Source organism: Notolepis coatsorum (assembly GCF_963971535.1).
Source record: "Notolepis coatsorum genome assembly, chromosome: 10".
Classification (NCBI taxonomy): domain Eukaryota; kingdom Metazoa; phylum Chordata; class Actinopteri; order Aulopiformes; family Paralepididae; genus Notolepis; species Notolepis coatsorum.
Window position 1 is genome coordinate 118,801,451 of NC_140174.1, and position 12,799 is coordinate 118,814,249.

Sequence of the window (12,799 nt, forward strand, 5' to 3'; positions counted from 1 at the left end):
GACTTTAGACTAGTCTTTAGACTAGGGTTGCAAACTTTAGACTAGTCTTTAGACGTTTTTAGACTAGGGCTGCAGACTTTAGACTAGTCTTTAGACTAGGGCTGCAGACTTTAGACTAGGGCTGCAGTCTTTAGACTAGTCTTTAGATGTATTTAGACTAGGGCTGCAGACTTTAGACTAGTCTTTAGACGTCTTTAGACTAGGGTTGCAGACTTTAGACTAGTCTTTAGACGTTTTTAGACTAGGGCTGCAGACTTTAGACTAGGGCTGGAGTCTTTAGACTAGTCTTTAGATGTCTTTAGACTAGGGCTGCAGACTTTAGACTAGTCTTTAGACATCTTTAGACTAGGGCTGCAGACTTTAGACTAGTCTTTAGACATCTTTAGACTAGGGCTGCAGTCTTTAGACTAGTCTTTAGATGTCTTTAAACTAGGGCTGCAGTCTTTAGACTAGTCTTTAGATGTCTTTAGACTAGGGCTGCAGTATTTAGACTAGTCTTTAGATCTCTTTAGTCTAGTGCTGCACACTTTAGACTAGTCTTTAGACTAGGGCTGCAGACTTTAGACTAGTCTTTAGACTAGGGCTGCAGACTTTAGACTATGGCTGCAGTCTTTAGACTAGGGCTGCAGACTTTAGACTAGTATTTAGATGTCTTTAGACTAGGGCTGCAGACTTTAGACTAGTATTTAGACGTTTTTAGACTAGGGCTGCAGACTTTAGACTAGGGCTGCTGTCTTTAGACTAGTCTTTAGATGTCTTTAGACTAGGGCTGCAGACTTTAGCTAGTCTTTAGACATATTTAGACTAGGGCTGCAGTCTTTAGATGTCTTTAGACTAGGGCTGCAGTCTTTAGATCCAATCCAATCCAACTTTATTTATGAAGCGCTTTAACAGCCACAGGGGCACAAAGTGCTGTACAGGGGGAGCATATTAAAAACTATTAGCAGCACTAAAAATAGAAAAAAAAACAAGAGTACCAAAACAGAGATAAAAAACATTAGGTAAATATAGGCAGCAATACAAGGTTAAATAGATCAGAGTACTTAAAAAAATATTTAAAAGCAAAGGACACAGTAACAAAACGATACAACAACAACACAGTAAGACAATAAGATCATAAAATCAACAAGCTACATGGTGTCGAAAGCCAGAGAGAAAAGGTGGGTCTTAGGAGGCCTTTGAAACGGGGCAGTGATGAGGCCTGCCTAATCTGCAGTGGCAGCTCATTCCACATGTCTTTAGACTAGGGCTGCAGTCTTTAGATGTCTTTAGATTAGTGCTGCAGACTTTAGACTAGTCTTTAGACTAGGGCTGCAGACTTTAGACTAGTCTTTAGACTAGGGCTGCCGACTTTATACTAGTCTTTAGACATCTTTAGACTAGGGCTGCATACTTTAGACTAGTCTTTAGACTAGGGCTGCAGTCTTTAGACATCTTTAGACTAGGGCTGCAGTCTTTAGACATCTTTAGACTAGGGTTGCAGACTTTAGGCTAGTCTTCAGACATCTTTAGACTAGGGTTGCAGACTTTAGACTAGTCTTGAGACGTCTTTAGACTAGGGCTGCCGACTTTGGACTAGTCTTTAGACTAGGGTTTCAGACTTTAGAGTAGTCTTTAGACGTATTTAGACTAGGGCTGCAGACTTTAGATTAGTCTTTAGACATCTTTAGACTAGGGCTGCAGACTTTAGACTAGTCTTTAGACATCTTTGGACTAGGGCTGCAGACTTTAGACTAGTCTTTAGGCATCTTTAGACTAGGGTGCAGACTTTATACTAGTCTATATACATCTTTAGACTAGGGCTGCAGACTTTAGACTAGTCTTTAGACTAGGGTGCAGACTTTAGACTAGTCTTTAGACATCTTTAGACTAGGGCTGCAGACTTTAGGCTAGTCTTCAGACATCTTTAGACTAGGGTTGCAGACTTTAGACTAGTCTTGAGACGTCTTTAGACTAGGGCTGCCGACTTTGGACTAGTCTTTAGACATCTTTAGACTAGGGTTGCAGACTTTAGACTAGTCTTTAGACATATTTAGACTAAGGCTGCAGACTTTAGACTAGTCTTGAGACATATTTAGACTAGGGCTGCAGACTTTAGACTAGTCTTTAGACGTCTTTAGACTAGGGTTGCAGACTTTAGACTAGTCTTTAGACGTCTTCAGACTAGGGCTGCAGACTTTAGACTAGTCTTTAGACTAGGGCAGCATACTTTAGATTAGTCTTTAGACATCTTTAGACTAGGGCTGCATACTTTAGACTAGTCTTTAGACATCTTTAGACTAGGGTGCAGACTTTATACTAGTCTATAGACATCTTTAGACTAGGGCTGCAGACTTTAGACTAGTCTTTAGACTAGGGTTGCATACTTTAGACTAGTCTTTAGACGTCTTCAGACTAGGGCTGCAGACTTTAGACTAGGGCAGCAGACTTTAGATTAGTCTTTAGACATCTTTAGACTAGGGCTGCAGACTTTAGACTAGTCTTTGGACATCTTTAGACTAGGGCTGCATACTTTAGACTAGTCTTTAGACATCTTTAGACTACGGCTGCAGACTTTAGAATAGTCTTTAGTCTAGGGCTGCAGACTAGACTAGTCTTTGGACATATTTAGACTAGGGCTGCAGACTTTAGACTAGTCTTTGGACGTTTTTAGACTAGGGCTGCAGACTTTAGACTAGTCTTTAGACATATTTAGACTAGGGCTGCAGACTTTAGACTAGTCTTTAGACTAGTGCTGCATACTTTAGACTAGTCTTTAGATGTCTTTAGACTAGGGTGCAGACTTTAGACTAGTCTTTATACATCTTTAGACTAGGGCTGCAGACTTTAGACTAGGGCTGCAGACTTTAGACTAGTCTTTGGACATCTTTAGACTAGGGCTGCAGACTTTAGACTAGTCTTTGGACGTCTTTAGACTAGGGCTGCAGACTTTAGACTAGTCTTTAGACATCTTTAGACTAGGGCTGCAGACTTTAGACTAGTATTTAGACTAGTGCTGCAGACTTTAGACTAGTCTTTAGACATCTTTAGACTAGGGCTGCAGATTTTAGACTAGTCTTTAGATGTCTTTAGACTAGGGCTGCAGACTTTAGACTAGTCTTTAGACGTCTTTAGACTAGGGCCGCATACTTTAGACTAGTCTTTAGACATCTTTAGACTAGGGCTGCAGACTTTAGACTAGTCTTTAGACTAGGGCTGCAGACTTTAGACTAGTCTTTAGATGTCTTTAGACTAGGGTTGCAGACTTTAGACTAGTCTTTAGACTAGGGCTGCAGACTTTAGACTAGTCTTTAGATGTCTTTAGACTAGGGTTGCAGACTTTAGACTAGTCTTTAGACTAGGGCTGCATACTTTAGACTAGTGCTGCAGACTTTAGACTAGTCTTTAGACATCTTTAGACTAGGGCTGCAGATTTTAGACTAGGGGTGCAGATTTTAGACTAGTATTTAGACTAGGGGTGCAGACTTTAGACTAGTCTTTAGACGTCTTTAGACTAGGGCTGCATACTTTAGATGTCTTTAGACTAGGGCTGCATACTTTAGACTAGGGCTGCAGACTTTAGACTAGTCTTTAGACTAGGGGTGCAGACTTTAGACTCGTCTTTATACTAGGGCTGCAGACTTTAGACTAAATCACATATATCACTTTAACCAATAAATAATCATGGGTAGCAGCGTGGCCTAGAGACAGAGAGAGAGGTAACCGAAATGTTGCCGGTTCAATCCCCACTACGGACAGGACCATCGTGTCTGGACTGCATGTGTCTCTGTCTGGTTAAACTGTATTGTGTCTGGACTGCAGGTGTCTCTGGCTGGTTAAACTGTATTGTGTCTGGACTGCAGGTGTCTCTGTCTGGTTAAACTGTATTGTGTCTGGACTGCAGGTGTCTCTGTCTGGTTAAACTGTAGTGGTGTCTGGACTGCAGGTGTCTCTGTCTGGTTAAACTGTATTGTGTCTGGACTGCAGGTGTCTCTGTCTGGTTAAACTGTAGTGTGTCTGGACTGCAGGTGTCTCTGTCTGGTTAAACTGTATTGTGTCTGGACTGCAGGTGTCTCTGTCTGGTTAAACTGTAGTGGTGTCTGGACTGCAGGTGTCTCTGTCTGGTTAAACTGTAGTGGTGTCTGGACTACAGGTGTCTCTGGCTGGTTAAACTGTATTGTGTCTGGACTACAGGTGTCTCTGGCTGGTTAAACTGTATTGTGTCTGGACTGCAGGTGTCTCTGTCTGGTTAAACTGTATTGTGTCTGGACTGCAGGTGTCTCTGTCTGGTTAAACTGTATTGTGTCTGGACTGCAGGTGTCTCTGGCTGGTTAAACTGTAGTGTGTCTGGACTGCAGGTGTCTCTGTCTGGTTAAACTGTATTGTGTCTGGACTGCAGGTGTCTCTGTCTGGTTAAACTGTAGTGGTGTCTGGACTGCAGGTGTCTCTGTCTGGTTAAACTGTAGTGGTGTCTGGACTGCAGGTGTCTCTGTCTGGTTAAACTGTAGTGGTGTCTGGACTGCAGGTGTCTCTGTCTGGTTAAACTGTAGTGTGTCTGGACTGCAGGTGTATCTGTCTGGTTAAACTGTATTGTGTCTGGACTGCAGGTGTCTCTGTCTGGTTAAACTGTATTGTGTCTGGACTGCATGTGTCTCTGTCTGGTTAAACTGTATTGTGTCTGGACTGCAGGTGTCTCTGTCTGGTTAAACTGTATTGTGTCTGGACTGCAGGTGTCTCTGTCTGGTTAAACTGTAGTGGTGTCTGGACTGCAGGTGTCTCTGTCTGGTTAAACTGTAGTGGTGTCTGGACTGCAGGTGTCTCTGTCTGGTTAAACTGTATTGTGTCTGGACTGCATGTGTCTCTGGCTGGTTAAACTGTATTGTGTCTGGACTGCAGGTGTCTCTGTCTGGTTAAACTGTAGTGGTGTCTGGACTGCAGGTGTCTCTGTCTGGTTAAACTGTAGTGGTGTCTGGACTGCAGGTGTCTCTGTCTGGTTAAACTGTAGTGTGTCTGGACTGCAGGTGTATCTGTCTGGTTAAACTGTATTGTGTCTGGACTGCAGGTGTCTCTGTCTGGTTAAACTGTATTGTGTCTGGACTGCATGTGTCTCTGTCTGGTTAAACTGTATTGTGTCTGGACTGCAGGTGTCTCTGTCTGGTTAAACTGTATTGTGTCTGGACTGCAGGTGTCTCTGTCTGGTTAAACTGTAGTGGTGTCTGGACTGCAGGTGTCTCTGTCTGGTTAAACTGTAGTGGTGTCTGGACTGCAGGTGTCTCTGTCTGGTTAAACTGTATTGTGTCTGGACTGCATGTGTCTCTGGCTGGTTAAACTGTATTGTGTCTGGACTGCATGTGTCTCTGTCTGGTTAAACTGTATTGTGTCTGGACTGCAGGTGTCTCTGTCTGGTTAAACTGTATTGTGTCTGGACTGCATGTGTCTCTGTCTGGTTAAACTGTATTGTGTCTGGACTGCAGGTGTCTCTGTCTGGTTAAACTGTATTGTGTCTGGACTGCAGGTGTCTCTGTCTGGTTAAACTGTATTGTGTCTGGACTGCAGGTGTCTCTGTCTGGTTAAACTGTATTGTGTCTGGACTGCAGGTGTCTCTGTCTGGTTAAACTGTAGTGGTGTCTGGACTGCAGGTGTCTCTGTCTGGTTAAACTGTATTGTGTCTGGACTGCAGGTGTCTCTGGCTGGTTAAACTGTAGTGGTGTCTGGACTGCAGGTGTCTCTGTCTGGTTAAACTGTATTGTGTCTGGACTGCAGGTGTCTCTGTCTGGTTAAACTGTAGTGGTGTCTGGACTGCAGGTGTCTCTGTCTGGTTAAACTGTATTGTGTCTGGACTGCAGGTGTCTCTGGCTGGTTAAACTGTAGTGGTGTCTGGACTGCAGGTGTCTCTGTCTGGTTAAACTGTATTGTGTCTGGACTGCAGGTGTCTCTGTCTGGTTAAACTGTATTGTGTCTGGACTGCAGGTGTCTCTGGCTGGTTAAACTGTAGTGGTGTCTGGACTGCAGGTGTCTCTGTCTGGTTAAACTGTAGTGTGTCTGGACTGCAGGTGTCTCTGTCTGGTTAAACTGTATTGTGTCTGGACTGCAGGTGTCTCTGTCTGGTTAAACTGTATTGTGTCTGGACTGCAGGTGTCTCTGTCTGGTTAAACTGTATTGTGTCTGGACTGCAGGTGTCTCTGTCTAGTTAAACTGTATTGTGTCTGGACTGCAGGTGTCTCTGGCTGGTTAAACTGTAGTGTGTCTGGACTGCAGGTGTCTCTGTCTGGTTAAACTGTATTGTGTCTGGACTGCAGGTGTCTCTGTCTGGTTAAACTGTATTGTGTCTGGACTGCAGGTGTCTCTGGCTGGTTAAACTGTAGTGGTGTCTGGACTGCAGGTGTCTCTGTCTGGTTAAACTGTATTGTGTCTGGACTGCAGGTGTCTCTGTCTGGTTAAACTGTATTGTGTCTGGACTGCAGGTGTCTCTGTCTGGTTAAACTGTAGTGTGTCTGGACTGCATGTGTCTCTGTCTGGTTAAACTGTATTGTGTCTGGACTGCAGGTGTCTCTGTCTGGTTAAACTGTATTGTGTCTGGACTGCAGGTGTCTCTGTCTGGTTAAACTGTAGTGGTGTCTGGACTGCAGGTGTCTCTGTCTGGTTAAACTGTATTGTGTCTGGACTGCAGGTGTCTCTGTCTGGTTAAACTGTATTGTGTCTGGACTGCAGGTGTCTCTGTCTGGTTAAACTGTATTGTGTCTGGACTGCAGGTGTCTCTGTCTGGTTAAACTGTATTGTGTCTGGACTGCAGGTGTCTCTGGCTGGTTAAACTGTAGTGTGTCTGGACTGCAGGTGTCTCTGTCTGGTTAAACTGTAGTGTGTCTGGACTGCAGGTGTCTCTGTCTGGTTAAACTGTATTGTGTCTGGACTGCAGGTGTCTCTGTCTGGTTAAACTGTATTGTGTCTGGACTGCAGGTGTCTCTGTCTGGTTAAACTGTATTGTGTCTGGACTGCAGGTGTCTCTGTCTGGTTAAACTGTATTGTGTCTGGACTGCAGGTGTCTCTGTCTGGTTAAACTGTATTGTGTCTGGACTGCAGGTGTCTCTGGCTGGTTAAACTGTATTGTGTCTGGACTGCAGGTGTCTCTGTCTGGTTAAACTGTAGTGTGTCTGGACTGCAGGTGTCTCTGGCTGGTTAAACTGTAGTGGTGTCTGGACTGCATGTGTCTCTGGCTGGTTAAACTGTAGTGGTGGAGGAAAATATCGATATACCGGTAGTATATTATCGCGTGGACGCCAAGTATCGACATTTCAATACCTGTAATAGTACAGTAGTCCACACACACACACACACACACACACACACACACACACACACACACACACACACACACACACCAGACATGCTTCTGCACAAGGTTTTACACTTCCAAAAGTGAGGTTGAATGCAATGAAGCGAACTGTCATGTTCCGTGGTATGCAGGAATGGAACTCTCTTCCCAGACATGTTAAGCAGGAGAATAGTAAATGTGGTTTCAAAATCGTGGTAAAACAACATTTTCAACCAAAGAAATTGACATTCCCTAATAGATAGTGTGTACGTAAATGAAAATGTATGTGTCTGATAAAGAGATAGGTATATATGGATGAAAAGGCATGTGTCTGATAGGGATATATTATTAAAATATTGTATAATTGGCTGATATGAACATAGATAATGAACATATATGAATATGAACATAGATAATGTATGTAAAAGCTAAATAGTATATTATGCTGTATTGTATTATGAATTAATTATGAGTAGGTATTATTGTATTGTATTATGAATTCATTCATAAGGAGTATATATTTTTATATTGTATTATGAATTTGATTAGGGTTTTTATTGTTGTTTTAATTGTCTGTATGACATGTAAATGTTGTGAGTGTATAAGGGTTTTTATTGTTGTTTTAATTGTCTGTATGACATGTAAATGTTGTGAGTGTATAAGTCTGTAACTGTATTTTATGTGTTATGGACCCCAGGAAGAATAGCCCCAGCACTGCTGTGGCTAATGGGGATCCAAATAAACTTAAACTTAAACACACACACACACACACACACACACACACACACACACACACACACACACACACACACACACACACACACACGTGTGCATTCAGTTAAGTTGGAATATGACTGTAATACAAACAGTTCAGTTTGTCAGGTACATGCAACACAGATTACAGTGTTTACATCTGTCTGTTTGAGAAAATCCCATTTTGCTGCAATAAAAATGATTGAAGTGAGATGAACAGACTGAAAACTTTTTTTTATTAGATAAAACATGTTGACAAAGCCAAAAAAATCGCAAAATATATCGCAATATTAATATCGCAATACTCAGCATATCGCGATATATTTTGAATCGCAATACTATCGTATCGTGAGGCCTCTGGTGATTCCCACCCCTATTAAACTGCATTGTGTCTGGTCTGCAGGTTCCCCTCTCAGCTCTGTGTCAGAGCAGCGTGGACCTGGACAGACAGGCGGCCACAGTGGAGGGAGCGTTCGTACTGAAGCCTCCGGAAACGGCCAAGCAGAACCTACCGGCCCGGCCGCCTGACCTGCAGCCGACTGTAGGGGTCGCCGTTACACTGAGGAGAGAGGAGATATCGGCACAGGTAACACACTCACTCACTCACTCACACATGCACTCACTCACTCACCCACGCACACACTCACTCACTCACTCACTCACTCACTCACTCACTCACTCACTCACTCACTCACTCACTCACTCACTCACTCACTCACTACTCACTCACTCACTCACTCACTCACTCACTCACTCACTCACTCACTCACTCACTCACTCACTCACTCACTCACTCACACACACTGAGGAGAGAGGAGATATCGGCACAGGTAACACACACACACTGAGGAGCTACTGCTAGCTACTATGTTAAATGTTGACTGTGATTGGCTGTGCTGTCAGCTACTGCTATCTACTATGTTAAATGTTGACTGTGATTGGCTGTGCTGTCAGCTACTGCTAGCTACTGTGTTAAATGTTGACTGTGATTGGCTGTGCTGTCAGCTACTGCTATCTACTATGTTAAATGTTGACTGATTGGCTGTGCTGTCAGCTACTGCTATCTACTATGTTAAATGTTGACTGTGATTGGCTGTGCTGTCAGCTACTGCTATCTACTATGTTAAATGTTGACTGTGATTGGCTGTGCTGTCAGCTACTGCTATCTACTATGTTAAATGTTGACTGTGATTGGCTGTGCTGTCAGCTACTGCTATCTACTATGTTAAATGTTGACTGTGATTGGCTGTGCTGTCAGCTACTGCTAGCTACTGTGTTAAATGTTGACTGTGATTGGCTGTGCTGTCAGCTACTGCTATCTACTATGTTAAATGTTGACTGTGATTGGCTGTGCTGTCAGCTACTAGGGGTGTAACGGTACACAAAATCCACGGTTCGGTACGTACCTCGGTTTTGAAGTCACGGTTTGGTATTTTTTCTGTACGGGGGGGGGGGGGGGGGATACAAAAAAAATTGCTTTTCATTTATCTATTTATTTAACTGTATTAAACAATATAAAACGAATTGGCCATAATTGACTGAGCAAACTAATGCTTACTGCTGTAACCTACTAATAACACTTTCCTAATTGGCTTCCATCAACGAAAATGCTCAGAATCGGTTAAGTAAATCTGAAGATTATTATATAGCAGATGCCTTGGAGGATAAGTCGTGGACAACTGTAGCGTGTGCTTGTTTATACATAACCCCTTTCATGACTGTGATGCTTGAATACAGGGGCAGGGCTTGCATCACAGTCATGAAAGGGGCTAGTTTATAGAGCTGGTGGTATGACTTGCTGGCTGAAATACGGACGAGGGAATGAATGAATGAATGAATGAATGAAAACTTTATTAACAGATTGCAGAATGGGTACAATACAGTACGGCTCAATACACACAATTATTAAGGGGATGCAGACCAGAGAAAGACGTTTGTCTTGTTTACATCAGGGTCCCCCATTTTCAATTCATAGTGCTAGGTAGCGGGGCTATATTACTTTTAACATGTGCTTAAACCCAGTGTTCTCGACAACGGAGTATGGTCGCAGATCTGCTGCTATAAAAACACATAAGGCGTTTGTTATTGCGTTGACCCGGTCTGAATTAATAGCGAGATGCTTCTTGAATGCAACAGGGAGCTGGGTTTGCACTAGCATATGTTTCTTCCGTGTACCAGTGATATTCACATTCGGGTGATGCCGTTTCAAATGCGTGATAAAGTTTGCAATAAAGTTGAACAATGACAAGGCTCTGGCTTGTCAGTTAGTATTAACTCGCCATACTAAAGCTAATATGCTATGCTGAATTACAGCTCTCGTTCAGTGTAGCTGCGCGCTGCGTGGAATGAACAAACAACATCCGGTTAGTTGTGCACGTTATATTAGGGCCGGGGGGATTTAAGTTCCGCAAAAAAAGGTTCCATACCGTTGCAATCGCTCGGTGCACAGCGCGTACTGTACCGGAGGACCACATTGAGGCGGTACAGTACGCATCCGCGTACCGTTACACCCCTATCAGCTACTGCTAGCTACTATGTTAAATGTTGACTGTGATTGGCTGTGCTGTCAGCTACTGCTAGCTACTATGTTAAATGTTGACTGTGATTGGCTGTGCTGTCAGCTACTGCTATCTACTATGTTAAATGTTGACTGTGATTGGCTGTGCTGTCAGCTACTGCTAGCTACTATGTTAAATGTTGACTGTGATTGGCTGTGCTGTCAGCTACTGCTATCTACTATGTTAAATGTTGACTGTGATTGGCTGTGCTGTCAGCTACTGCTATCTACTATGTTAAATGTTGACTGTGATTGGCTGTGCTGTCAGCTACTGCTAGCTACTATGTTAAATGTTGACTGTGATTGGCTGTGCTGTCAGCTACTGCTATCTACTATGTTAAATGTTGACTGTGATTGGCTGTGCTGTCAGCTACTGCTATCTACTATGTTAAATGTTGACTGTGATTGGCTGTGCTGTCAGCTACTGCTATCTACTATGTTAAATGTTGACTGTGATTGGCTGTGCTGTCAGCTACTGCTATCTACTATGTTAAATGTTGACTGTGATTGGCTGTGCTGTCAGCTACTGCTAGCTACTGTGTTAAATGTTGACTGTGATTGGCTGTGCTGTCAGCTACTGCTATCTACTAACCTCGTTCCCAGCTTTATCTCGAGAGATAAAGCCTGTTAAAGCACTACGGCCGAAATTGGGAATCGGGTAAGAAGTCCCGCCCCTGAAATCACGACAGGTGCTCGTGAAAATGCACTCCCCCCAGAAACAAGCGAGAACGTCCCGGTCATGTAGCAAATTCTTCAGGCAAAGCCGTTGCAGTGGTTTAAACGAGGAAATATTGTGCACTTCACACGTTTCTATAATTGTTTTGTTGAAAATGTCCGCTGATAACTCCATTGTCTTGTTTTTGAGATGTACGAGCATCTGCTTGTTGTTTGTTTCCCTGGGGACTATAAACAGATCAGGGGGTGCCCGGAAACCGGAAAGCCTGTAGCCGGTATTTCTGTATTTCCGATTAACACTTTAGGAGGCATAGCTTTACCAGCCTACAAAACTACAGTACTACTGTATATTTGAATACCGTTTATGTCATTACTTCTCTTACACACTACCAGAGAGGTAGCCATTTCGCAGCAGCAACAGGTTCCCAGCACTTTTGCAAACATTTGCTTGTTTCTATTGCAAAAACCATTGAGAGAAATTAAAACATCTTACTATCAGACTGGATTTGTCAGTGGATGAAACTATCGACGATTTGGAAGCGTTTATTGACGTGTTTTATGATAATATGTCGGCAAAAAAGGCCGCTGGGCGGGAAAGAAAACGCAGCAGGAATCAGATGGGCTCTAGCGATACAGAGTATCCACTTCTGCTTGCAGAACTAAAAGTAATGCGTGAGTCTATGTCAACTATGCAAAAGCAGCTGGAGAAGTTGGATCTTTTGAAGAAGCTAAGTGACGACGTGGAGGAGTTAAAGCAATCGGTGGAATTCAATAACTCCCTAATTGAAGTCCTAAAAAAGGACAACGCTTCTCTCAGGGCTGACGTTATTAGACTACAGAAAGTCACAATCGAGCTCCAAGAAGACAACTACAAAACGGCGAATGATGTGCTGGATCTACAGAACAGAAGCATGAGAGACAATATAATTATACATGGGCTTCCTGAACAAAGTGGTGAAGAAAGGGGAGGCAAGGGAGCTTACATAAAGTCGGAGCAGATCGTTCGGTCTTTCTTGGTGGACAGTCTCAAGATGATGAAGCCAGACGCAATCCGCTTCTGCAGAGTGCACCGTCTCGGGCAATCCAAGCCTGGGGTCCAGAAGTCTCGTCCCATAGTGGCGATGGTAACGGAGTCCAGAATGAAGCACGCCATCATGGAGAGAGGAAAAGAGCTGAAAGGCTCTACCTTCTCGATCACTGATCAATATCCATCGGAGATCATGAGGATACGACGTCTACTCCATCCAATCATGACGGACGCCAGAAACAGCAATAAAAAGACCCGTCTGTTCATCGATAAACTCTTCATTGATGGCCAGATGTATCGCAACTCCGACATCACATATTGGCTGACGGGCTGTGATGAAAAAGCACAGGCTGGACGCTAACGTGCAGTAAACAATGGCGCAGGCTTATGACGGTACACACAAGCTACTATGGTTGCTAAGGTAACAGTGTCGCACTCTGTTAATCTGCCAAAAAAGGGTATGTTACTTGCTCATTTGAATGTGTGTAGTCTGAGG

At 43.5% G+C, this 12,799-nt stretch overlaps 1 protein-coding gene across 1 annotated transcript in view; it reads left to right on the forward strand.

Annotated features, from left to right (window-relative positions):
- Positions 1 to 12,799, forward strand: part of cep120 (centrosomal protein 120) — a 218,286-nt gene that overhangs the window by 106,957 nt on the left and 98,530 nt on the right. The window contains exon 8 of the mRNA XM_084323233.1: positions 8,448 to 8,630. Coding sequence (XP_084179359.1) covers positions 8,448 to 8,630 — 183 coding nt within the window. The remainder of the gene's footprint in view (positions 1 to 8,447; positions 8,631 to 12,799) is intronic.